This window comes from Geotrypetes seraphini, chromosome 2 (assembly GCF_902459505.1).
Source record: "Geotrypetes seraphini chromosome 2, aGeoSer1.1, whole genome shotgun sequence".
In the NCBI taxonomy this organism is placed as follows: Eukaryota; Metazoa; Chordata; class Amphibia; order Gymnophiona; family Dermophiidae; genus Geotrypetes; species Geotrypetes seraphini.
This window is the reverse complement of record NC_047085.1, coordinates 289,999,926-290,026,325: the sequence shown is the minus strand read 5'-3', so window position 1 is coordinate 290,026,325 and position 26,400 is coordinate 289,999,926. Positions and strand designations below refer to the sequence as shown.

General features: G+C 41.9%; 1 protein-coding gene across 1 annotated transcript in view; it reads right to left on the bottom strand.

Moving 5' to 3' along the window:
- The window catches only part of LOC117353639 (TGF-beta receptor type-1-like), a 198,858-nt gene that overhangs the window by 70,161 nt on the left and 102,297 nt on the right, over positions 1–26,400 (bottom strand). Inside the window, 1 exon segment of the mRNA XM_033929807.1 lies at positions 16,301–16,457. Coding sequence (XP_033785698.1) covers positions 16,301–16,457 — 157 coding nt within the window.

Genomic DNA, 26,400 nt, shown 5'->3' with positions numbered 1-26,400 from the left:
TATCAGGTTACCGGAGCTCGTGGCTGCTGGAGGATTTGGCCGCGTAGCTCCCTTCCTCTTCCCCATTAGTCGGCAGGAAAATACAAGCAGCCAAAGCGGCAAAAACAGTGCCGGAGGCCAAGCAGGAACAAAGGTAATCTCTGCCCTGCGTCCCTGAAGGAAATTCAGCTGCCACAGTGTCGTGGCTCATGGTGGCCAGCATGCTGTTTATGGTACGATGCAATGGATGTTAGGACATGATAAGTGCAGTATTTTTTTGTGGAGTTTTTTTCTACAAAAGGCCAGTTTTTCATATGGTTCTGGGTAATTCTAGTTAGAGACATTTCTGTGTCAGTTAAGGACCACGCCCAAATAGAAGCGTACGAAAAACAGGTGAATAAAACATTTAAATATAATGTAGCTAAGGCCAGAAGAAAAAACACACTAAAGATTAATATAAGGAAAAGAATGGTGTTTTTTTGTGTATTTTGCTGTTGAGCTAAATCATAGTGGAAATCATGACTACATGAGACATGGAGTCCAGTTTAGGTTCTTTTGTATGTACTATGACTGTCCTGTCTTAGGTCAGCATCTTGTGCCAGTGAATAGTTTCTGTTCTTTGTTCAGCTTCCCGCCTTTAGCCTCGTGGTTCTAATTGAAAACAGATGTGCTCAGGCTAGTTAGGAAAACTCCATATTCCAAACTGAGATATAAAATGTATGAAGTATGAATGGCCAAGATATGAATGAAATTATGAATGTTTGGGGCCCCTGAATGTGATATGTGGTGACATGAATGTAAAATATAAATGGTTTATATAAATGGTTTTATAAGCATAAACATTAAGAAAAACTCTTGAGCACAACATCTGGAAGTGATTAGAGTCAGTCTCAAGAATAGGGAAAAGGGGGGCATTGAAAGCCCACGCTTCAGGAAGAGGAGAGGGGGATTTAAACCCCCCTTTTTTCTCCTGAGTAAGCTTTCTGTGTAAGGCTGTGCAATTTGAATCTGTCAGCTTAGGAGTTTTTTCCTTTAAGGCTCAGAACTTGTCAGCATGGAAGGACTGAGAATTTACCATGTTAATAATTGTGAATTCTTTTGAATGTTAATGTTAATTCAGAAATCATCTGAAACTTTGTATAACTTTTAAACATGGAGGAATGTTTCTTTGTCTAAACTTTAAGACCACCCATAGAAATGTTATTGGTCGTCAAACTTGATGATGTCACTAAACCAAAAGTTATATAATAGACTGTAATGAGATAGAAAAACGAGACCATTGTGAGAAGGCCAGTCTTTGGCCACGATGATGATCTCCCATGAGCGCAACGTAAGCAATTATGCTATTCTTTTGATCTAATAATGGGAAAATAGAACCAATAATTCAATAAATCCTGGTTATAATTTTAAAACCTTGCGCTGGTGTCATTTTGCATGTAGAATTATTTTCAAACCTGAAGCTTTCACAAATGGCGTCAATGCCCCATGCTCAATTGGTGCCGAAACCCGGGAACTAGCTAATTTGACGCCTTGAAAAAGCTTATAGGTTATTCATGGAAACTCTAGGAGCTCTGGAGATTTCGCATGGTTGTGTAACAAAAGGTGGTCACAGGTTGACTGGCTGCGCAGGAATATGGCGGAAATTAGAGATAAAACGGGACCGGAAAACTGGAAAATTGTGAGTATTACGCCTGTTTAAAGAAAAAAAAAAAAATTAATTAAAAAAAAATTAATTAAAAATAATAAAAAAAAAAAAAAAAAAATTATTTGAGCATGCTGCTTGTATATATCTGTACATAAATTTGTGGGTAGAGGGATATGAAGTTAGTGGAAATTAAATATTAATGGAAAAAGAAAAAGAAAAAAATTAGAAATAAAAGTAACACAGAAAGAATGTAACAGCCCTTGCAGTGCTGGCATTTTTCCATCTGGCTTTTAAACTGAGCAGTGCCTGTCTGAAAGAAAAAAAAAATTAAGTTTTTGCTTGTCTGATAACAGAAGTTACTGAGTTTGAAGAAAAAATATATATTCTCCTGCTGTGTGTCTAAGCTTTGTCTCTGAACTAAATTTTTCTCTCTCTGTAAAAAAGAAAACTGACTTTGTTTGGAAAAAAGTTTCCCCTTGCTAGTCACCCCTCCTCCGTCTTCTCCCTCAGTGCATTTTCCATGCCTGTCTGAAGTAAAGCTAACTGGTAGCTTTGTCTTTCTAAACTCCAGTTTCTGTCTCTCTGTCTCTTTGTCTCTCTGAATTAACTTTTTTTGGTCTCTGCAAAAGAAAAGTTAATGGCGTCTCGTTAGAGTAAAAAGACCTCTCGCTCTATGCTGTTCCTTTGTTTGAAAGAGCGGGCTGCAAATGGGGGATTTTCACCCCCACCTTTTTCCTCCCTCTATGCCTTCTACAGAGCTATCACGTGTTCTCCTTTGTTCATTACCAGGAAGAGAGGAAGGGGGAGGAAAGAGGGGGAGGGAATAGCAGCAATGGAGTCCTTTGTCTCAGGGCTACAGATTTCCAACAGGTATTTGCTTATTAGTCAGTTAACGAATTTGATTCTTCTTTTTTGAGAAGTCTCGGAGCAAGTCTGTTTGCATATTAAAAAGGTTTATTGAGAACTAGTAGTTTAGCAAGACATGAGAATCCTATGTATCCGTGGCTTAAATTTGTTTCCGATGTAGTGTGAATGTCAGGATTCAATGTGGTCTCTCTCCGATAAAACTTTAACAGGGAAATGCATGCAGGTTGGAGTTCCGATCAGCCGGGTAATTGTTTAGTAAGGCACTTGAAGTTAATTCAAAGTGGTTTTGATGTCGAGAAGTTGAATATGTTGATTTAAGTTCAAAATGCAGTGTATTGGGAGAGCAGAGTTTACATAGTTAAGTGATCCCTGCGGTGTTAGGAACAATGGAGGTACTTTGGGAGAGTTTCAGAAGCTGTTTGTAGCCTAAGGGCTCTGTATAAGATGCATTCTAGAAAAAAAAAAAGACGTTATGTAACTTGAATTTTTCTCTTGTTCCTTTATATTTTAAAAAGGTTATTAGAATGTTGGATAGAATGTTGGAAGAACAGAACTGTAGGATCTGAAGGAATTGGAAAGTGATATTTAAATGAGAAAGTGAATTGAAAAGGAAAAGAAAATTTGAATAGCTAGATCGTTTAAATGTTTGGCTGTTTCAAAGCAGGGAGATAGTTTGTAGAACGAATGTACAGGAATGTGGAAAGAAAGCTTGTGAAATGTGCTATGGAAGAGTTCGATAGGGAAGATGGGAGAAAAGAAAAGAATTCTGCTGGACTTGGGAATGAAAGGATAATTTTGTGGAAAAGAAAAAGATTTATTCCAAAAAACAGATACCATGCTTAAAAGCAGGCAAGTGTGCATAAGGGAAAAATAAAATCCCTGCCTTTGTGTTTTATCTCAGTGTTTCAAATTAATTTTGAATATGAATTTTTGTGCCCCTGCATGGTTTATAAAGTATTTTTAAACTTGTGCATTGTCTGAAATGTATGATTAGGGAGTAATTAAATTTAAATACATTTTAAAATTAAATTGGGAAGTTTAAAATAAAAAGATTAACAAAAGTAGAGGTTAAGTACCTATATTTTTTTGAAAATCGAAATAAATGTGAAACAAAAGGCTTGTTAACCTTGTTACCGGAAAAGAACAATTATAATAAACTTTTATGTAAGTGGATGAATTCGGAATTGAAATTTTGCTTACTTTTTACAAGTAAGCTCTTCAGGATAGGAACCTAATAAAGAATATGGAATTGAGAATAATTCCCTGATGTTAGAAAAAAAGAAAGTCTAATCTGTATGTTTTGTGTTTCAGTTAAGAACCTTCTTTGAATCCTTTCAACAATTCAACACAGAAACTGTAACTCTGCAATACAAGAATTGGTACAGTTTGCAGAGGGGATAAAGTGCTATGTGTTTTTTTTCTTTGTTCTTTTGTTAATGAACATGTGCTTTCCTTCCAGGATTTACACTGACCAGCAGTACCACATACCACCACTAGAGCTGTGGAGAACACAGAGAAAAATTCCGATGCTGAATTTTCGGCGGGAATTTCAATGTTCCTTTGTCTTCAACTAATGAGCTGTGCTTACCTTTCAGTTGTACCAGTACGGGTGTAAAGAAAAAAGCAGTTCCATAGTTACAGAAAAGCCAAGCTTGAATTATGAAAACGTTGCAGCATGAACTTTTTAAAGCCATGATTTAAATTTCACTGAAATTAATTTAGAGACTCCGACCTTACAAGTTACTAAAACTATTTGCAAAAGACATTTCTGGACTCATATAAAAAATTTTGAACGAAAAAAAACAGACTTTATCTTAAATCATGTTACTTTAAATCACTTCATTTAAATTAGGCTTCTGAACTTTAATTATGCTTTTGCATAATTTCATAGACTTATTCTGATATTGTATTAATTACTGTATTTTCTTTATCATTGTCTTCATGCATTGTTCTCAGAAAATATTTTGTGTATCCTGTATTTTAAATTTTATTTCATATGACTGTATTTCTATACACAGTGGCAGCTTCTAAGCTGTAACACAGTGCCACAATATTGTTTAATTGGGTTTAACAGCTGATATCATCAGTCCTTTTAATGATTTTAATTTAAATTTGAGAAATGAGTTCCTGCAACACACACAGAAAAAGAAAACTTATATCTGATGTGCATGCATTATCTGCACATGAGTACATTTCCATATTAAGCATATATTTGGGTTTTCTTAACACTGTGCATTATTTTACACTTTATTGATATAATTCCAAGATTTTATAACATAACACTTTTGAGCATAGGGACTAATTAAATTAGGTAATACTGAGGTTCTCTTTATCTTAGGGAAATCTAGGGTTCTATTTTTCTTTAGCTATATTTTCTCTAAATTTTCTGACTTTTAAACTTTAAAAGTACTGGAGTTTCATGAATACCTCTATGAATAAAACAACAGACGTCTCTGCTCTAGGACTGTACTTGCACCTAGAACAGACACTGTCTAACTACCACTGGAATGGTAAGTTTCCTATATGATATGGTTTAGACAGCAACTTACATAAATGTACACTTAGATGGGTTTTATCTAGAATAGTGGATGGGATTTGCTTGCATTCTCACTAGAGAATTCAAGTAAGCTTTGGGTAAGATCTTCTAGGCACCTGCCGTTGCAGGCCTAGGTAGTACATTTTTCTGGCTTTTGCTATCTAATTGGCATTTAAAAGAATATACTTGCACAGACACAACTGATCCATAAGAAGAACCGTACCCAGAGTAAACCCCAGCGCCACAGATAAGACCACGAGCTCAATTATGAATATTACTTCATAAATTCAGTAATATCCAAGAGGGGATTGTCGTGGCTCATGGTGGCCAGCATGCTGTTTATGGTACGATGCAATGGATGTTAGGACATGATAAGTGCAGTATTTTTTTGTGGAGTTTTTTTCTACAAAAGGCCAGTTTTTCATATGGTTCTGGGTAATTCTAGTTAGAGACATTTCTGTGTCAGTTAAGGACCACGCCCAAATAGAAGCGTACGAAAAACAGGTGAATAAAACATTTAAATATAATGTAGCTAAGGCCAGAAGAAAAAACACACTAAAGATTAATATAAGGAAAAGAATGGTGTTTTTTTGTGTATTTTGCTGTTGAGCTAAATCATAGTGGAAATCATGACTACATGAGACATGGAGTCCAGTTTAGGTTCTTTTGTATGTACTATGACTGTCCTGTCTTAGGTCAGCATCTTGTGCCAGTGAATAGTTTCTGTTCTTTGTTCAGCTTCCCGCCTTTAGCCTCGTGGTTCTAATTGAAAACAGATGTGCTCAGGCTAGTTAGGAAAACTCCATATTCCAAACTGAGATATAAAATGTATGAAATATGAATGGCCAAGATATGAATGAAATTATGAATGTTTGGGGCCCCTGAATGTGATATGTGGTGACATGAATGTAAAATATAAATGGTTTATATAAATGGTTTTATAAGCATAAACATTAAGAAAAACTCTTGAGCACAACATCTGGAAGTGATTAGAGTCAGTCTCAAGAATAGGGAAAAGGGGGGCATTGAAAGCCCACGCTTCAGGAAGAGGAGAGGGGGATTTAAACCCCCCTTTTTTCTCCTGAGTAAGCTTTCTGTGTAAGGCTGTGCAATTTGAATCTGTCAGCTTAGGAGTTTTTTCCTTTAAGGCTCAGAACTTGTCAGCATGGAAGGACTGAGAATTTACCATGTTAATAATTGTGAATTCTTTTGAATGTTAATGTTAATTCAGAAATCATCTGAAACTTTGTATAACTTTTAAACATGGAGGAATGTTTCTTTGTCTAAACTTTAAGACCACCCATAGAAATGTTATTGGTCGTCAAACTTGATGATGTCACTAAACCAAAAGTTATATAATAGACTGTAATGAGATAGAAAAACGAGACCATTGTGAGAAGGCCAGTCTTTGGCCACGATGATGATCTCCCATGAGCGCAACGTAAGCAATTATGCTATTCTTTTGATCTAATAATGGGAAAATAGAACCAATAATTCAATAAATCCTGGTTATAATTTTAAAACCTTGCGCTGGTGTCATTTTGCATGTAGAATTATTTTCAAACCTGAAGCTTTCACAAATGGCGTCAATGCCCCATGCTCAACAGTCGGAAGAGGGAGAGTCAGAGGACGCTGACAATGAGCTCACCGCCAGATATCCGACTCAGTCGCCATCTTGGATCCTCGCGGAAAGAAAATTCTAACACTAAAGATATGTAGAAAGATGAAAACATCTTAATGATAAAGATCATACCATGTAGAAGGGCTGTCTGGAGACATCTAAAATGACTGACAAGATCAGCGTCTGTTAAGGATATCTGAAAAGAAGTGTCAGATGGGACGACATTAGAGTGGGATGTAAAAGAGATCTTTGACTGAAAGAAAAGAGATGGAAAGATCTAAAAGGGTATTGGATCACTGACATAGTGTCTGGAACAGGATTGAAGGCGTTTATGACTGAGGGGAAAGAAGAATTGATCTCTATCTGAGGAGTCCCCGAAAGAGAAAATGTGACACAAGACTAATTAGATGATCATCTACTCATGATTGAGTCTAGCTTTACCTGCGTATGTTCAAGTTCAGCTGGAACTTGTATAACATTGTCTTGAATCTCTGGAGGGTGCTTTCCCTTATAACAGCCTCCGGAAGAGCGTTCCAGATTTCTAAAACTCTGGGTAAAGAAGAACTTCCTTTCGTTTGTACAGAATCTATCCCCTTTTAACTTGGTGCCTGTATTTTAGAGGACTTGAGTTAAAGTTAAGCTATATATATACATATATATATTCTCTTGTTAAGATAGCAGATAAAATCTGTATTGTATTGTATTTTGCATTATATTTTATTTTCGGCTTAACTTTACCTTTCTGTACAAGTGGATACTTGATATGTTATTGAAAATGAAAAATAAATAATAATGAACAAGAAGCAGTTCAGCTATAACCCCTTTCAGTTCCTTGAATACCCTTGGGTGGATGCCATCCGGTCCCGGGGATTTATCGTTTCTAAGCCTATCAATCCGTCTGCATACCTCTTCTAGACCGTCGACTCTTCTTCAGTAAATACAGACGCAAAAAATGTGTTAAATTTGTTGGCAATGGCTTTGTCCTCCTCTAGTACTCCCTTTCTTCCATGGTCATCTAACGGACCCACCGCCTCCTTCGCGGGTTGTTTCCCTTAATATACCAGAAGAATGGCTTACAATTTTTTGCCGCCTCGGCTATTTTTTCTTCATAGTCCCTTTTGGTCCCACTTACCGTCTTATGGCACTTGCTTTGATATTGTTCGTGCTTTTTCCAGTTTCTGTCCGTTTTTGTCCTTTTCCATTCCTTAAACAAAGTCGTTTTGTCTGTGATTGCTTCCTTCACTGCTACAGTGAACCACGCTGGTTCCTTGTTCTTTTTCTTCTTGAAACCCTTGTTGATACGCGGTGCATATAGATTTTGCGCCTCAGTGACCATGTCCTTAAAAAGGGACCATGCTTGCTATAGCTTATTTACCATGCTTATCCTATTCCTAATCTTCTTCTTCACCATGACTCTCATCCCTTCGTAGTTCCCTTTTGTAAGTTCAGTCAATTTTTTTGTTTGTTTGTTTCTTTGTCTAGGGTGAAGTGGATCATGTTGTGATCACTGTTTCCCACGTCCCTTCTACTTCTATATCTTGTGCCGGTCCTCGTAGTCCATTTAGAATTAAGTCCAGAATTGCATTTCCTCTTGTATTTTCCATGACAAGTTGTTCCAGCGTCTTCTCCCCTCTCCTTCCATCCAGATCCCTTCAGTGTCTTATCCCCTCTCCTTTCATCCAGATCCCTTTAGGTGATTTTTAATTTTCTTTCTACAAGCAGCCGGAGCAGTGTGTGGCTGCCGGAAAGTGCTACTCTGATACAACCGGAAACCAGAAGTTGCATCAGAGGAGGACTTTCTGGCAGCCACACACGACTTCAAGGCTCCGGCTGCTTGTAGAACAAAAATTAAAAATCGCCGGAAGGTAGGGAGGGGACTGCTGGACCACGCGCACAGTGGCCTTAATTGCGGAGAGAAGGCCATTTATTCCTAACAGATCTTAACACCTGATCAGACTCAAAGATATATTTAAACTTAAGGGGACCGGTGGCAGATCAGCAGAAAGCAAATAAGATACAATGTTGTGCCATGCCTGCCTGCTCCGTGGCCCCCTTGTTCCTCCCCTCCCAGAGCAAAGCACGATTGCTGTCTGCCCCCCCAGCACACCCCTCCCCCCAAAGCGGCCCCCTTTCCCTCTCCCCCTGGCCCCCTGCCTGCCTGTATTTCTCTGTTGTGTCATGCCTAACGTGACCATTTATTTTTTTCATCAAAAGGGGACATCTATTAATTATCAGTCCCGCCCCAGCCCCGCCCTAGTCCCTCCCCCAATTTCTTCCATTCATTTTTCATGTACACACAATATCTTATTAATACATAATGGTAACCATAAAATTTAAAAACTACAAAGCACACTATACGCAGAGAAAATGTTAATTATCATTTATATTTGGGGGGTTTCAAAGATGTCAAGGCAGATGACTTTAAAATATGCAATGTCACCTCAGTAACTATAGAAAAAGACAAATATAGTGCGAAATATAGACAGCAGATATAAATTTTCAAAACTGACACATTTAGATCACTAAATTGAAAATAAAATCATTTTTCCTACCTTTGCTGTCTGGTGATTTCATGAGGCTCTAGTTGCGTTTCCTTCTGACTATGTATCCTTTCTTTCTGCACTCAGGCCCAACAATTGTCCCTATTCCCTCCCTCCTTCCTTCCTTCCTATGTCCTTAGTGCCCCCCAGTGCCTCATTCACATGTCCCCCTCACTGCCTTCCAGACTTTGTCCCACCCCCACCCCCAAAGCCAGCCTGCCTGCCTACTTACCTGCCTGCCTACCTACCTACCTCCCACGCCAAAGCCAGCCTGCTTGCCTGTCTACCTCCTTCCCTCCCTGCCGCACGCAAAAAAAGCCTCCCTCCAGTGCCTGATTTAAACCTCCCGGTCCGCCGCCGCTGCTTACCTCCCTGCTGCTGCTATTCGCAGCCAAGAAGCTTTATTCCTGACATTGGAGAGGACGTTCTTGGCCAGCCAATCGCTGCCTGGCTGGCCCGGAACGTCCTCTCCGACGTCAGAATTGACGTCGGGAATAAGGCTTCTAGGCTGCGATTAGCAGCAGTAGCAGGGAGGTAAGCAGCGGCGATGGACTGGGGGGGGGGTTAAATCAGGCGCTGGAGGGAGGCCAGGCAGGATTAATTATTTGAGGGCCCCTAGGCACCCAAGTACACTGGGCCCCCCTGGCCCTGCCCACATCCCACCCCCATTTAACTGATTTCTTATTTACTACTTTATTTCCACTTGTATTTTTTTTTTAAATTCAAAACAAACTAAGAGTAGCATACCAGTGCACAGTTTTTCTTCTATGCAACCCCAAAAAATCTCTGAACAAATCTCCCTTCCTTTCCTTCCCAGGACTTTAACTCTGAACCCTTTCCATACACATATAAAAGTGTTCAAATATATTATAAAGCAGTAATACTATCTGAAATATAAGTCTATGTTAATAACCAAGTTTACAATGCCTCTCAACTGCCTCTCTCTAAATGTAACCCATATGTATAAACAACCAAATTTGTAACTCATCTAGTACGTTCCACTCCATGTATGTTAACTTGTAACGAAACAACAAGGCAATCAGTCCACCAAAGAATCCAACATGAAACAAAAGAAGATCGGCAGAAAATAAGGAGATTCAAATTGGGTTTATTCAATGTGCTCCCAAGAACCATGCCCGATGTATTTCGCCACAGGCTTGTCAACGCTGACAGAAAACCATGTCTTTCATACACACAGAAAACATATACACCCTCACCCAGTATGGAATAAGTAATCACAAACTAAAAATAGAAATATGTAGATAAAGGTTAAACTGAACCGCCAACAAGCCAAACCGCATACAGTGAAACACCAAAGAAACAATGACACATAGCCCCCTAACAGTCTGCAAGATATAAATATAGCAGATGTAAATTTGAAGAAACTGACAATCACCACTTTACATATTAACAAATAGAAATAACAAAAATTGAAAATAAGAATAAACCATTTCATTGGACTAATCCATTTTGCAATTAACTTCTTGTAAAATACCAACTTACATGTTGCCACATTTCTTCCTTTGATTCTATCCACATGTATCTTTGTAAAATGTTTGCTCCCACTGCACATGCCACAACTACATGCCACAACTACCCCTGTAGGTATTTTAGAAAAGAGTCTAGGCTGCCAGGGTGTGAGGACATGTGTGATCTCCTCTATGGTTTCCTGCAAAGCCCCTCCATAGTCCACTCATCAAGGGATGTGTCCTCTGATGAGACAGTCAAAGATCATGGGATTTGTTTGTGGCAGGGAGAAGAACCCAAGCTTCGGGAGTGATGTGACACTTAGCCCAGCAGGTCCTAGTCCTCCCCTACATCCCAGAACTGAACCTTTGCCAGAACCCTCTGGGGCATTGCCTTGTGTGTTATTCCCAGTAGGAGTGAGTAGGCTGAGTGCAGAAGTTTCTATGGGAGGTAATTCATCACAGGCTAGACCTTTGGGTCTAGTGCCAGCAAGAGAGAGTTTGGAAACCTCAGTCTGTCCATCAGAGATTGCTCTGGAAGCCATTTAAATGTGTCTTTAAAGATCCTGCCTGCAGTCGTACAGAGTACTGGATGGATTTGCTGGCAGCAGTACTCCCCACTCTCCCCGCGAAGCTGACCGTGAAATAACTGACATAGCTCCCTCAACAGCAGCGTCGGTAGCGTTCTAAACAGGCTGCTTTGCAGCCTTCTCTCGCCACTGATTCTCTCTGCTGCATCACTGATGATGTAATCAGCAACACGACACAGGGAAGGCCCCGGCAGGAGAAGGCTGCAAAGCAGCGTGTTTAGAGCGCTGCCGACACTGCTGTTGAGGGAGCTATGTCAATCGTCTCATGGTGGGAGGGTCAGCTGCGCGGGGAGAGTGGGGAGTTCTGCTGCCAGCAATTCCAGCGATGGAGTCGGCCACGAAGGTGAGGAAGATGGGCTAGTTAGGGGGAGAGTGAGTGAGGGCAGGAGGGGGGAGTCGCTGGTGTGTTCTCCGCATCCATGGTCATCAAATTTCACATGCAGCAGCGTTCTACTGGCACGGAGTTACAGATCATGGATGCAGGGAACACGAAGTTTGAAGTGTGCATGCGCGCTTAGGGTTTTATTATTAGTGATTTGATTAAATGCAAATCATGGTTTCTAAGCGTTTAACAATTTATATTTTTTTAAAAAGGGAGACATAATAGACAAATATCCACATAACAAAACTAGACTAACAGGAACATTAGGAAAGTTGGGAGAACTAACATTAGGAAAGTTGGGAGAACTACAATTTTAAAAGTAAAGTATACATAAAAGGTAGACAACAATAGGGAGGAGAGACAATTAGGATTATCAAACAGCTCTGGCTAAGACAGAAATCTATTTAAGAATCATATGCATCATGGAAAAGGTAAGTCTAAGGTTCCCTTAAATTTGGCTAAGATTTTTTTCTGCCCTGATATACAAGGGTAAGGAATTCCATACCATGGGGGCTGTAACTGCGAAGGAAGTAGCACGACATGAGCCAATAATTTTTAATGACGGTGTATGAAGTAGGTACTGAGAAGCAGATCAAGACTCATGTAGGTTCATGAGGAATACGAAGTTTATGAATAAAAGCCGGTTCTTTAGTGTCTTGAGATTTAAAGGAGAGAAGAGCTATTGATCACCTTGATGGACACGGTCTGAAGAGGACCAGCCAGCACAGTTTCAGCAAAGGTAGATCTTGTTTGACAAACTTGCTGCACTTCTTCGAGGGAGTGAACAGGCAGATAGATAAGGGCAAACTGGTCGACACTGTATATCTGAATTTTCAGAAGGCGTATGACAAGTTGAACGACTACTTCGGAAAATTGCGAGCCATGGAATCGAGGGTGAAATACTCATGTGGATTAAAAACTGGCTAGAGCATAGGAAACAGAGAATGGGGATAAATGGACAATACTTGGACTGGAAGAGCGTCACCAGCGGGGTGCCACAAGCTTGGTGCTTGGACCCATGCTCTTCAACATCTTCATTGGTACGACGAGCGAGGTGATAAAATTTGCGGACAATACGAAGTTATTCAGAATAGTGAAGACACAGGGGGATTGCAAAGATCTACAACATGATATAATCAGACTTGAGGAATGGACTGAGACATGGCAGATGAGGTTCAACGTGGACAAGTGTAAAGTGATGCATGTTGGTAGCAAAAATCTCATGCACAAATACAGGATGACTGGGGCGGTACTTGGAGAGACCTCCCAGGAAAGGGACTTGGGAGTTCTGATCGACAAGTCGATGAAGCTGTCCGCACAATGTGCGGCGGTGGCGAAAAGGGCAAACAGAATGCTAGGAATGATAAAGAAGAAAATCACAGAGAAGGTTATCATGCCGTTGTACCGGGCCATGGTGTGCCCTCACCCGGAGTACTGCGCACAGCACTGGTCGCCGTACATGAAGAAGGACACAGTACTACTCGAAAGGGTCCAGAGAAGAGCGACTAAGATGGTTAAGGGGTTGGAGGAGCTGCCGTACAGTGAAAGATTAGAGAAACTGGACCTCTTCTCCCTCGAAGAGAGGAGATTGAGAGGGGACATGATTGAAACATTCAAGGTACTGAAGGGGATAGACTTAGTAGATAAGGACAGGTTGTTCACCCTCTCCAAGGTAGGGAGAACGAAAGGGCACTCTCTAAAGTTGAAAGGGGATAGATTCCATACAAACATAAGGAAGTTCTTCTTCACCCAGAGTGGTGGAAAACTGGAACACTCTTCCGGAGTCTGTCATAGGGTAAAACACCCTCCAGGGATTCAAGACAAAGTTAGACAAATTCCTGCTGAACAAGGACGTACGCTGGTAGGACTAGTCTCAGTTAGGGCACTGGTCTTTGACCAGAACACGCGTAAGCAGACTGCTGGGCATGATGGACCACTGGTCTGACCAAGCAGCGGCAATTCTTATGTTCTTATGTTATAAATGATGCGATGTGGGATTGGTAGCCAATGAGCAGATTTTAGTAGAGGATTGACGTGGTAAAATTTTTTCTTATTTGTGATAAATTTTATTGCAGCGTTTTATAACCGACGGATATCTTTTTGATAAATACCCTTATACAGTGCATTACAATAGTCGAGTTTAGATATAATAAGAGAATGAATTAAAATGTTGAGAGATAGAGGGTCCAGAATCTTAGCCAGTTTTTTAAATAAATTTTTCTGGATTGGGGTTACCATCCATGCTTCGCCAGTCTTTCTTATAAATTTCTCTGGATGGGGGTTACCATCCATGCTTACTTATGTTTTAATTCTAATCCATATTCAAGTTGAAGTGCTTGTTCAAAATGTAAAATTTGAATAAAAATAATTCTCTTTCCACTTATCCAACTCAGTTCTTAAATCCACTTCAGTTAAGAGTTCTCCTTACTGCTCTCAGTGGTTTTCCATGTTCATGCAATTTAAAGCTTTGACTATTCTTCATCTTGTTGACAAGTGTTTTCATAATCTGTCAACATCACACCATTTCTCACACCTCCTCTGCTGGTTTGGAATTTTAATCTGGTTCTTTCCAGACTGATGCTTCCATTTGAACCAATGGCCTATGTTCATCTGCAATTTCTCACTTGAAGCTTAAAATACTACTTTCCATTGCTTCTCCATTGTGACTGAGTTTATTTCAAGTCTTAATGTCAGACCCACCTTTTCCAGTTTTGCGCAAGGATAAGGTGATTCTCCACACTCATCCAAAGGTGGTCTTAGAATTTCTTTTCAATAAACCCATCTCTTCAACTGTTTCCCTCCTTTCATACTAACAAGTTGAGCTGGATTTTCTTCAAATGCACTATTTCTGCATGGTTTTTTTTCTGTAATTCCTTTTGCTACACTTAGGCTAGGCTACAGCTCAGATGTCCTGTCACAACACATGAGGGCTGAGCTATCTTACATTCCACTTTCATTATTGAATTCTGCAAAGCAGCTACTTGGTCTACAGTTCACCTCTCTCTGCTGTCTGGAATTCTTTCCAGACATGCTGGTTCCTTCAGCCAAGTGGTGTTATGATAGTTCTTCTTTTAACTGGCCAACTCTCCCCTCCATCCCATTTCAGTAAGCTGAGGAGTCTCATATGTAAGAATATGCTGCCTGCTTGTCCTAGGATAAAGCACAGTTACTTACTATAACAGGTGTTATCAGGGGACAGCAGGCAGATATTCTCACATCCCACCCACCTCCCCTGGTTGGCTTCTTAGCTTGCTTACACTTTCCTATGCTCCTGCCCCGTGCAATCAACAAAATTGGCTACCGCTGAGTTCCCACTATAGTCTCGTGAGACCATGGGAACTCACGGCAGCCATTTTTGTTTATGGCTCTGCATGGGGTAGGAACATAGGAAGATCGCTCCTGCACCGCTAAGCCACCAGGTACAGTGTGGAGAGGTCCGGGAGGTGGGGGTGGGTCATGGTTTAGAAACTCATGAATAACCGAAGTCAAGAGTCCTAAACCTGCGAAATTAGATTTAAATGTATATTTAATATCTCAAATATACATTATTACAAAAAAATCATACATCTTGAAATGAAATTAAAACCAAATATTTTTAATATTAAATGGACATATGCACATAAGTTACTGAACATTTGAATAAGTGACTGAATGAATGTATAAATAAAAAGGGGAAGTATTATCTTGAAAGAGTTCACTTATGTATCAAAGGTTTCTTATACTAGACCACCAGGTAAAGGTGTGGAGACGTCCAGGAGGCAGAGGTGAGTCAGAGTAGGCCCTAAAAGTTATTTGCGGGCCAGCTCTTCCCCTAACCCCTGCAAATATGGAGGGAGAAGTGTATTGTACATTTATAGCGCGATAACTGCCTAATATATTTGGCAACAGATGTCTGCGTTGGGAGCAAAATTACCACCCACACACACACACTTTTACAAAACTATAGTGCAGTTTTTAGCACCAGCTGCGGCAGTAACAGCTCCGACACTCATAGAATTCCTATGAGCGTTGGAGCTGTTACTGCTGTGGCCAGCGCTAAAAAAACGCACTAAGGTTTTGTAAGGGGGGGGGATTAATTTGTTATAAGGACAGCTATTTATCATTTGAATAAGACAATATGGACACACTATTACGCACTACCGCCAAAGATTGCTTTCATCAATAAATTGTACTCGGACAGCTACTGGCTATTTGCTGCTCCTTTCTTGCTGAATCTACATTACTGTGCTTCTCTCCTGGATAAATGATAAAATAACAGATCTGGTATTATAGAGTAGGCTGGGATACAAGACACATGGAGTTCATTTTTTAATCTACCAAAATTATGCATCTGTATAAAATGGAAACCAGCTATTATTATCTGTTGCTGAGCATTACAGAAAATCTCATGCTGACCAGCTTACATATCTTGTTGTAGAAATGATAAATATGCAACAATGAAAAACTCATCTCAGTCCCTATAAAATTATATAGAAGTCTACGAGTATTACGTTATGTTCATTTTTTCCCCCAAAATGTACTGTGAGCATATTGGAATTTACACAAGAAAAAGTTCTCTTATGGCATACCGTGTTCTTAGTGATGTAAAAAAATTACATTTTAAAACTGTTAAATAGACCAAGAAAAAATTTAGAATGCTTAAAAAAAAAAAAAAATCATAGTGCACAACTCTACCTTTTTGTTCCCACTCTGTGGTTTGGTGCAATGTCAATTGTGTCCGTAGCTGAATCATGTCTTACTGCTAGTCCCAGGTCTGCGATACAGCACGTTCCATTCTTTTTCACTAAAATATTTTTTGATTTCAGATCTCTATGTGCAATCGCTGGCTTTCCTATTGAAACAAATCTTAAAATTAGTTTTCCATACATCTCTATTTTCTCATTTATTCATTTATCATCTGTTTTATTTGAAAGAATGGAGTAGATGAGTGGCTGCTTGTTAGAGAAGTAGACTAGCAACCAGAGAAACCAAGGTTCAATCCTGCTTTTCCCAATGACATGCCCTGTGACCTTAGGCAAACCATTTTCTCAGGTAATAACTCAGAACATAAGTCCTATTGTGTACCTAACTTACACCAAGTTCTAATTTTGAAATGTGAGATGTTAAATCTAAAAACCAAATCAGTTGATCATAATAATATAATAAATGATGGCAATAAAGATAAAATGGCTCCACCAATATGCCTAGTTTAAGACTATGTACTCATCTACCTATCCTGGACTAAATTCCTAAATGCAACATATACCGTATATACTCAATATAAACCGGGATTTTTTGGGCCAAAAAATTGGCCCAAAAAATGGGTGTTCTGGGTTATATTCGGGACAGTGCCCCCCTCCCAAAATTATTGCAGGCTGCTACCAGGCTCTGCACCCTGTTCCCCCTCCCTGCCTTCGTACCTCCTCTGCCGATCCCTAGTAATCCAGAGGTGTAGCGGACATAAGTGAGCTTTCTATGCTCCTACCCCGCTGCTAACCCTGATGGTGGTGGCTGCCGTGAGATCACATTTCTTCAGCCGCTGAGCAGCACCAAGCAGGAGCTCTCAGTCTAAGGGGGAGGAGCATGTGCTCAGAAAAGTGTTAGATTTCTGCAAGTTCTGGAATGCAGGTTGGATTGAACACCTAGCATATGGAATCCGGAAGGGACATAACAGAAATAAGGTTGTAGTATTCCGGATTGGCCCATAGGAGTAAGGTGAACCATAAGAGTAGGGTAGGAGTTGGTTGGGAGGATTGGGAGTAATGTCCCCAGCAGGGAGGAGGAGGAAGGTACGGGTAGGGGAGGTGAGGGGGCACCTGCTGCTACGATGTGGGTGATGTGCATGCAGGGAGAGAGGAGACAACTGAATGAGAGGGAAAAAGTGTTGGATCTTTAGAGCAAAGAGGGTAGAGGATAAGGGGTAGGGAGAGGCAATGGGTTTAAAGAGTGAGTGGTGTGGTGTTAAGGAGTTCAGTGGCTTGGGGAGAGATTAGGGATGGTTAATATCAGCAGGAGGGAGAGCAAGGGAGTCATAACAGTGGAGAGAGGGGGGGGGGAGAGGAACTGGAAAGAAGCTAGGTTGTGTACCAGTCTAGAGAGCAGAGGGAGGCAGTGAGGATGAGAAAGGATTAATTTTCTGCTCGCGCCCCCACCAGACTGAAAAGTATCAGTCTAGATTTGCACTTTCTTTTTAAATCGCCTTGTCATGTGATTCAATGAAGTGGAGGAGGGGAAGCCATTTAATGCAGGTAGGCAAAAGCAAGGGGTTACTCAATTTAAGCCAGTAGGGGTGCCTCCTAGGAGAGTATACTTTTTAAACAAAACATCGAGTCCCCTACCCCATCAGACTAAGAAGCTAAGAAGCCAACTAGGGGAGGAGGAGGGCTGTGAGAATATCTACCTGCTGTCCTCAGATTAACACCTGCTACCTTTATCAAGGAAAAGCAGGCAGTATATTTGCAAATGTGGAACTTCCTAGCTGTCAGGATCATGCCTCTGAGAAGAGAGTTATTGACAACTACCATGAGCCTGGTGAAACAGAACTGCTTGGAGGAAGTTGGTATCTAAGTTGAGAATAAATTTTGTAGAACTGCTTGGCTGAACCGAGAATGCCATCTGGAAAGATTCTCCAAACAATAGTGGGATGTTATGAATTGAGAACCAGGTGGCTGCTTTACAAATGTCCTCAATAGGAGTGGAACATAGATGAGCTACTGAAGTCGCCATTGCTTGAACTTATGTGCAGTGACACATCCTCCAAAGTGTCACCCAACCCAAACATAGTAAAAAGTGATGCAGTCCACAAGCCATGTGGAGATGGTTGTTCTCTTGGTGACAGGAGCTCCAAGTCTGTTTGGTTCAAGTGACAGTGAGTGCAAGTTCTATGAGGTTTGATCTCATCCAAGTAATAAGCAAGAGCATGTTTACAGTTCAGTGTGGAGTGCAACTTCACCAGGGTGACTTTCGGAAGGATGAGTGTAAAAAACTACTCTATCATGATAGAATGTAGTATAAGGTTGATATGACACAAGCGCTTGAAGTTTACCGACTCGGCTTGCAGATGCGAGACAAATGAGGAAGATTACTTTCCAGGTGAGATAATTGAGAGATGAAGTTGAATGTGGTTCAAATGGAGGCTTCATTAAAATGGTAAGTACAGTCAAACCTTGGTTTGCAAGTAATATGGTTTGCGAGTGTTTTGCAAGACAAGCAAAACACTCGAGCAAACTAACTCACAAACCGAGTGTTGACTCGATATGCGAGCCCCCACCCCACCCCTGGAACCAGCTTTGCTTCTACCCCGAGGCCACTGGCGCTGCTCCCTCCGTGACTGAGATCGCCTCCCTCCTCCCCCCCACTGACCGGCCATGTACCTACCTTACCATCCGTCTGTCCAGAACACACCTATTGCACAATATTATAACCTTTTGATGCTTTAGAGCATGGGTGCCCAATAGGTCGATCGCGATCGACGGGTAGTTTGCCAAGGCAAAGTGAGTCGATCACCCAGGACTCACTTTGCCTTGGCGATCTATCGGGCTGATCAGTCTTCCTCTCCCCGACGTCAATTCTGCCGTCGGAGAGGAAGTTCGGGCCAGCCAATCGCTGCCTGGCTGGGCGGAACTTCCTCTCCGACGGCAGAATTGACGTCGGGGACAGGAATGCTGGTCGGCCCAAAGCAGGGAGAGCATGGGGCGGTGTCGGCGTCGGCTTTGGGGCCTGTTATCCATTGGTGGCGGTTTGGGTCCTGTTCCCCGATGGCAGCAGCAGTGGCAGTGGCTTGGGGAAGGGCAGGGAGAAAGAAAGAAAGGGGGCAGGCAGGGAGACAGAAGGAAAGAAGAGAAACAGAAAAAAAGAAAGGGGGCATGAAGAGAGAAAGAAAGAAAGGTCAGGGAGAGAGGAAGAAAAAGTTGGGGGAGGGAATGAGGTGTGGAGGAGAGGAAGTATACAGGCTGAAAGAAAGATTGGATGCACAGTCAGAAGAAGAAAGTGCAACCAGAGACTCATGAAATCACCAGACAAGGTAGGAAAAATAATTTTATTTTAAATTTAGTGATCAAAATGTGTCTGAATTTATATCTGCTGTCTATATTTTACAATATGGTCCCCTTTTACTAAACCGCAATAGTGGTTTTTAGCACAGAGAGCCTATGAGCGTCGAGAGCAGCGCTGGGCATTCAGCGCAGCTCCCTGCGCTAAAAACTGCTATTGTGGTTTAGTAAACAGGGAGGGGGGTGGGTATTTGTCTATTTTTGTATGGTTGTTACTGAGGTGACAGTGCATAGAGTCATCTGCTTTGACCTCTTTGAAAAAACCCCGGAATAGGAATGATAATTAACAATTCTATGCGTACAGTGTGCGTTGTGGTTTTTTTTATTATTGGTAGATCATTTTGGCTTGGTCATTTTAAAAGTAGCTCGTGAGTCAAAAAAGTGTGGGCACCCCTGCTTTAGAGAGTGAGAAGAATATCCAGATAAGAAGATGAGAACCAGTCCCAGATTATACCTGAAATTCCAATTTTGGCCAGACAAGCTAGGAGGAGATTGTGATCCACCAGATCAAAGATGGTTGACAGGTCTAATGAAACCAATAGTGTGCAAAATCCAGCCCAATTCAGATGCAGAATTAGTGATTGTTCAGTGTGGGAAGCGAGTTGTTGGAGAACAAATTTTTCCAGAATTTTATGTGAAATGGTGTGGTGGCCGTGTTACTTTCCAGGTCAGAAATAAGCAAATGTTGACAACATCAGTAGCAAGGAAAACATGAAAGCATTTCAAGGATAAGAAGAGGGAGGGATGGGCAGGAGACAGAGGTGGCAGAGCAGTTTTAAATGTCTTTGTAGTGGGAAAAGAAGCCCAGATCTTTGTTACGTTCTGTCTGGTAGGCATCAAAATATTTTATCATTTTTATTTCAAAGGTTTTATGTTCTTGGATTGTCTTAAAGTCCCATTTAGTATTCTTAAGGGAAAATTATGTTCTTACCTGTTAATTTTCTTTCCTTCAGATGAATCCAGAGACTAGTGGGATAGCACACATCTACCAGCAGGTAGAGAAAGAGAAACTGATTAACAGGTGGTCCTATTGGCTGGCACTTCTCCTGTATCTTCATTATTGCTCTTTCCCCCAAGTATCCGGAATTAGTAATATGCTCAGTAGACAAAAAACTTCTTTTCCCATAATAAATTTCAAAGGTAATAACATAGAATACAACTACCAACCATAACAAAACTTCTGAAACACGCGAAACATAAACCAAGAGCTAATATCCAGAAATGGTGGGGCTCTGGATTCATCTGCTGTGTCTAAAGGAAAGAAAATTAACAGGTAAGAACATAATTTTTTTTTTCCTTAGCAACAGTAGCAGATGAATCCAGAGACTAGTGGAATGTAGTAACAGCAGCAGATGAATCCAGAGACTAGTGGGATAAAGCAACAGCAATCCTCAATCTGGATGGGAACAAATGCTGTCTCTGCAATAACAGAAGCACCAAATGCAGCCTTTGTGGGCACAACTACATCCAACCATTAAGGCTTAGAGAAGGTATTCTTGGAAGATCAAGTAGCCACATGACAAATCTCCTCCGGACTGAGTCCAAGAAGTAGCCATCGCTCTGTCTGAATGGTGAAGAAATTCTTCCATGAACCGTTTCTCTGCCATCAAGTAAGTGGAGAGAATGTCCTCCATGACCCCTCGAGCAATGGAGGCTTTGGATGCTGCCATACCTTTGTCGCGTCCCTTGAATAATACAAAGAGGTGACCTAAACAACAAAAGTTGTTAGAAACCTACAGATAGTGTAGAAGCCTTCTACGCACTTTTAAGAAACGCAGTGAAAAGTTCGCCTCTCCATTCCTCATCTCAGAAAGCAGGAAGGAAAAGTGAGAGGGGCAAAGAAGAAAGGATAACACCACCTTAGGAAGAAAGTGTGGAACTGTCCGAACTGACACCCCAGAAGTCATAATTCAACAAAAATAATCCCTACAGGAGAAGGCCTGCAACTGAGAAAACCACCGAGCTGAAGGTATGTCCCCAAGAAACACCGTCTTCAACCTGACATCCTTTAGAGCCTCATTAGAGAAAGGTTCATATGGAGCCTTCTGTAAACTCTCAAGAACTCTCTTAAGACTCGAGTCCGAACAGGATTTCTTAACTGATGAATAAATATGCTGTGGGCCTTTCAGGAACCAAACTATTGCAGACTGAGAACCAAGCAAATGAGACACTTGGTCCCTGTAACAATGAATGGCTGCCACTTAAAGCTAAAGTGAAGTATACTCTAAGCAAGCAAGAATACAGGACAGAGAAGTTTGAAAGGGCGAAATACTCTGAGAACTAGCCAAGAATCAAAAACCCTCCTACTAGGGTAAGCCGCAGATGTAGATGTCTGAGTTGCTCCAAATAAGCCTCCTGGCTCAGCCATGATTTTTCAATAGCTAGGCCTTAATACCAAAGTGGGACAAATTTATAAGTTGATTGACCCCTAGGTGAGCAAATCCGGAAGAACCGGGCATCACAATGGCTCCCCCCTCCAACCTACTCCTCAGATCCGCATACCCTGGACGGGGCGGCAAAACAGTTGCTACCAAAATCACCATGCCATAAAAGTGAGCCATGAGATGCAACACACCCAATCATTGGCCAAGAAAAAACACTTAAAGAAAACGACCCAGAGGCCAGTAAAGAGCGAATGCGTCTACTCCCTCTGACTCCTACTCCCTGCATCTGCTGAAGAACGGAGAAAGGTTACATTTCGAAACTAGGCTATGAGATCTAGTTCTAGAATATCTCATCTCTACACAATGAACTGGACCATCTGAGCGGACCATTCACAATTTGCGGGATGGAGAAGATTTTTGTTAAGGAAGTCTGCCAAAAACTGTTTTTCCCCTCCCACAATGTGAGCCTCCAAGAGAAGAGGAAGATGAGCTAACACCCACCGAAGCAGGACCATTGCCTCGCTTGACAACCGAGTACTTTGTTTACCTCCCTGGCTGCTGAGAAATGCCACCGCCATGACACTGTCCTAAAAGACCTTTATCAGCCAGCTCTGAAGCATGGCCTAAAACGCCTGAAACGCTAGCCTGATTGTCCACAACTCCAGAAGGTTGAGCGAGCACCAAGTCTCATCCTGAGACCAGACTCTGCGCTGAAGATTGAAGGCACTAAGCTCCCCAACCCAACAGACAGGCATTCTTGTAAACTATAAGGTATAGCAGCGAAAAACTTCAAACCGTTCTTTCGATATAGTAAGGGGAAACAACCCGCGAAGGAGGCGATGGGACCATTGGATGATCATGGGATAAAGGGAGTGCTAAAGGAGGACAAAGACATCGCCGATAAATTGAACACATTTTTTTGCATCTGTATTTACCAAAGAGGATATACATAACATACCGGAACCAGATAGGCTATATGCTGGAGGCGAAGACGGGAAACTGATAAGGATGACAGTCAGTCTAGAAGAAGTATGCAGGCAGATTGATAGGCTTAAGAGTGACAAATCCCCGGGACCGGATGGCATCCATCCGAGGGCCATTAAGAAATTGAAAGTGACTATAGCTGAACTACTTCAACTAATAGCCAATCTGTCGATCAGATCAGGAAAGATTCCGGAAGACTGGAAGGTGGCAGATGTTACGCCGATCTTCAAAAAAGGTTTGAGGGGAGATTCGGGAAACTACAGACCAGTGAGACTGACCTCGGTACCAGGAAAGATGGTAGAGGCGCTGATAAAGGACCACATCTTTGATTACCTTGACGGACACAATCTGATGAGGACCAGTCAGCACGGCTTCAGCAAAGGACGATCTTGCTTGACAAACTTGCTGCACTTCTTCGAGGGAGTAAACAGGCAGGTAGACAAGGGTGATCCGGTCGACATTGTATATCTGGATTTTCAGAAAGCATTCGACAAGGTTCCGCTTGAACGACTACTTTGAAAAATTGAGAGCCATGAAATAGCGGTTGAAATACTCACATGGATTAAAAACTGGCTAGCGGATAGGAAACAGAGAGTGGGGGTAAATGGACAATACTTGGACTGGAAGAACGTCACCAGTGGGGTGCTGCTGGGCTCAGTGCTTGGACCCATGCTCTTCAATATATTCATAAACGATCTGGAAATGGGTACGATGAGTGAGGTGATTAAATTTGCAGACAATACGAAGTTATTCAGAGTAGTGAAGATGCAGGGGGATTGTGAAGATCTGCAACGCGACATAACCATGCTCGAGAAATGGGCGACATGGCAAATGAGGTTTAACATTGGGAGAAGGTTTGGCGGCCGTCGACGTGCAATCGCTGCACGCTGGCCCTTCCCTTCTTTGAGTTGCGGTGCAGCGGCAGCAGACCCGGGCCAGAAGAGGAGGAATCGGCGGAGGGTAGGTAGGCTTCAGCGTGGCTGGGAGGGAGGAAGGCAGTGTATGGCACGGCACGCTGGCCCTTCCCTTCCTGGAGTTGCGGCGGCAGTCAGCCCGTGTACCCCCAACGAGTGGGACATTTTGGAAAGGTACAACGGGGTGGGTGAGGGCGTTAAAAAAAAAAAAAAAAAGTTACCATCGCTTCATAAGACACACCAAAATTTCCACCCAATTTTGGGTGGGAAAAAAGTGTCTTATGAAGCAAAAAATAGGGTAGCTTTTCTTGCTCCTTTGTTCCAGAGGAACTGGAACTACTGTCCTGAGTTCCATTAACACCTTAAGGGGCGTAGCACCAACACCACTTTTGGCTGCACAATACCTGGTGACCCCAAGAAAGAATCTGGAATAGAAGAGATGGACTGAAAGTTGCCATTATCCTAAATAATGACAAAAACCCATTGACCCTACATCGTCATGCTTTCCCCTTCGTGAGGCCTGATGAGCTGGCAGAGAGAGCCAAGAGCCTGTGAAATGAAGTGTGGAAGGACGTGGTACGGTCTAAACGAGAGTTGTAAATTCTGGATGGAATAAAGGAACTGTGCTACAAAAAAATCCAGTTTGCGATGAAAGGAGAATAAAACGGTCAGTCTGTATTATACCTCTTGTAATTCTGAAAACAAGGCCTCAACAGGAAGGATTCAAAAGAACTCCTAGGATTAACCTACTACAATCTTAGTTAGCCATAACTCCTAAAAACCACCACCGAGTCCATGCAAACTTCTCCAAACCAAAACCCAACTGCTCTTAAAGAGAAGATGCACTAGGTGAAATCTATAAGCTGTATTCACTGCCTCATGGCAAACAATCTGCACTCTCAATGCCTACAAAACAAAGCTGCCATCCTGAAAGAAAACTCCATATAGCCAACTGCCATATAGCCTTTGCCCCATACTCCCCACCCCGAGACCTGCTTACTTCGCAGCTCCAAGGCAAAATGTATACTTTAATAGAAATGTGAATATGGAAATAATATGGGGGGCTGCTTAGTACACACCAGCAAAAGATGGTGCCGTGTAAGTTTGCGTGATAGCCTGCAAAACATGGAGACCCTGCAGCGCTCTTGAAATAAATAAATAAAGCCATCCTGTCCATTTAAAAAGGACAAGGTGCCACCAAGCCACCCTGCTCCGCCATTAGAGTCTCCCCCAATTGGAAATCTATTACTCTACCACTATGAATTATTTCTATAGAACTACCAGAGACACGCAGCACTGCACAGAAGCCCAAATAATAAGGAAAATGCGAACATACATAGACTCACCAAATTCAGGAATCCCGAAAGGGATGAGAAGATACTTGTAGAAATCATAGGGTACACTCCTGCGTCTGACCTCACTCAGGAGCAATTAGCCTGCTGCCTCTTGAAAGCGCCCCCAGTCCGAGAAGGATGGGTTTCATGCCAAATGCTAAGTGAAGCTCAACTCAGGAGAACTCCTCCCCACCAAGCTGAACTGTGGCACCATTGTGAAAGGTAGCTGCAATACTGTCGAAGCCTCCCAGTCCGAAAACACACTTACTGCGAGAAGTCAGCTTCTGAAAACTAAACTTCATGTACTCTGCAGCGCTCCCACCAGCACCGGAGAACCCTCACGAGCCCTCTAGCGCGCTGTAATGAACCAACTCCACCACAGTGCCTAAATAACACACGTGGAGCCATCCATCAAGCACCTCCATCCGGCCGCAGCAAATGCTGACCAAAGTCAGCCTCAGGGAGGAAGGCCAAGAATGCTGCAGTACTCCCGACAGCGCATGAAAGAAGCGTGCGCCTCCCTGCATGGCAAAATCTGGGTTGCTCTATGGCCTGCTAATTAACTACTGTAAGTTCCCCGAACAACCATTCACACCAGTGCCGAAAGGATTTTGGTGCTGAACACCACACAAACATAGCTTCACTACCTCTGCTATGCTAGAAATCATAGTGGGCAAGAAATAAAACTACCTATACCAAAAATACTTTCACACATAATGCAGAAACCCGCGGTCTAATGTTTTAACAAATTCACATACTCACAAAACTCAGCAAATCACATTTGTTGCAGCTGCTGGTTGTTCAGTACTGGCCGAGCCAATATACTCACAAAGCTGAGCAAATCACATTTGTTGTAGCTGGTGATTGTTTAGTACTGGCAGGGCAGAGAACCCAGACAGTAAATTTGGTCTCCATTTTTTTTTTTTTTTTAAACTAAGGGAAAGAAGAAAAAATTGAGACCAAGTCAGACCCTCTATCACTGGAGGGAGGGTGAGGCAGGGACCTGGGGGGACCCAGGTGTAACCCCTAAAGCTGGCACCATTCAGCGGACACCCCTGTCTCACTGAAGAGAAAACCTCAACAGGAGAAACAGAATGGCTGTCTCACTGAAGAGAAACCTCAACAGGA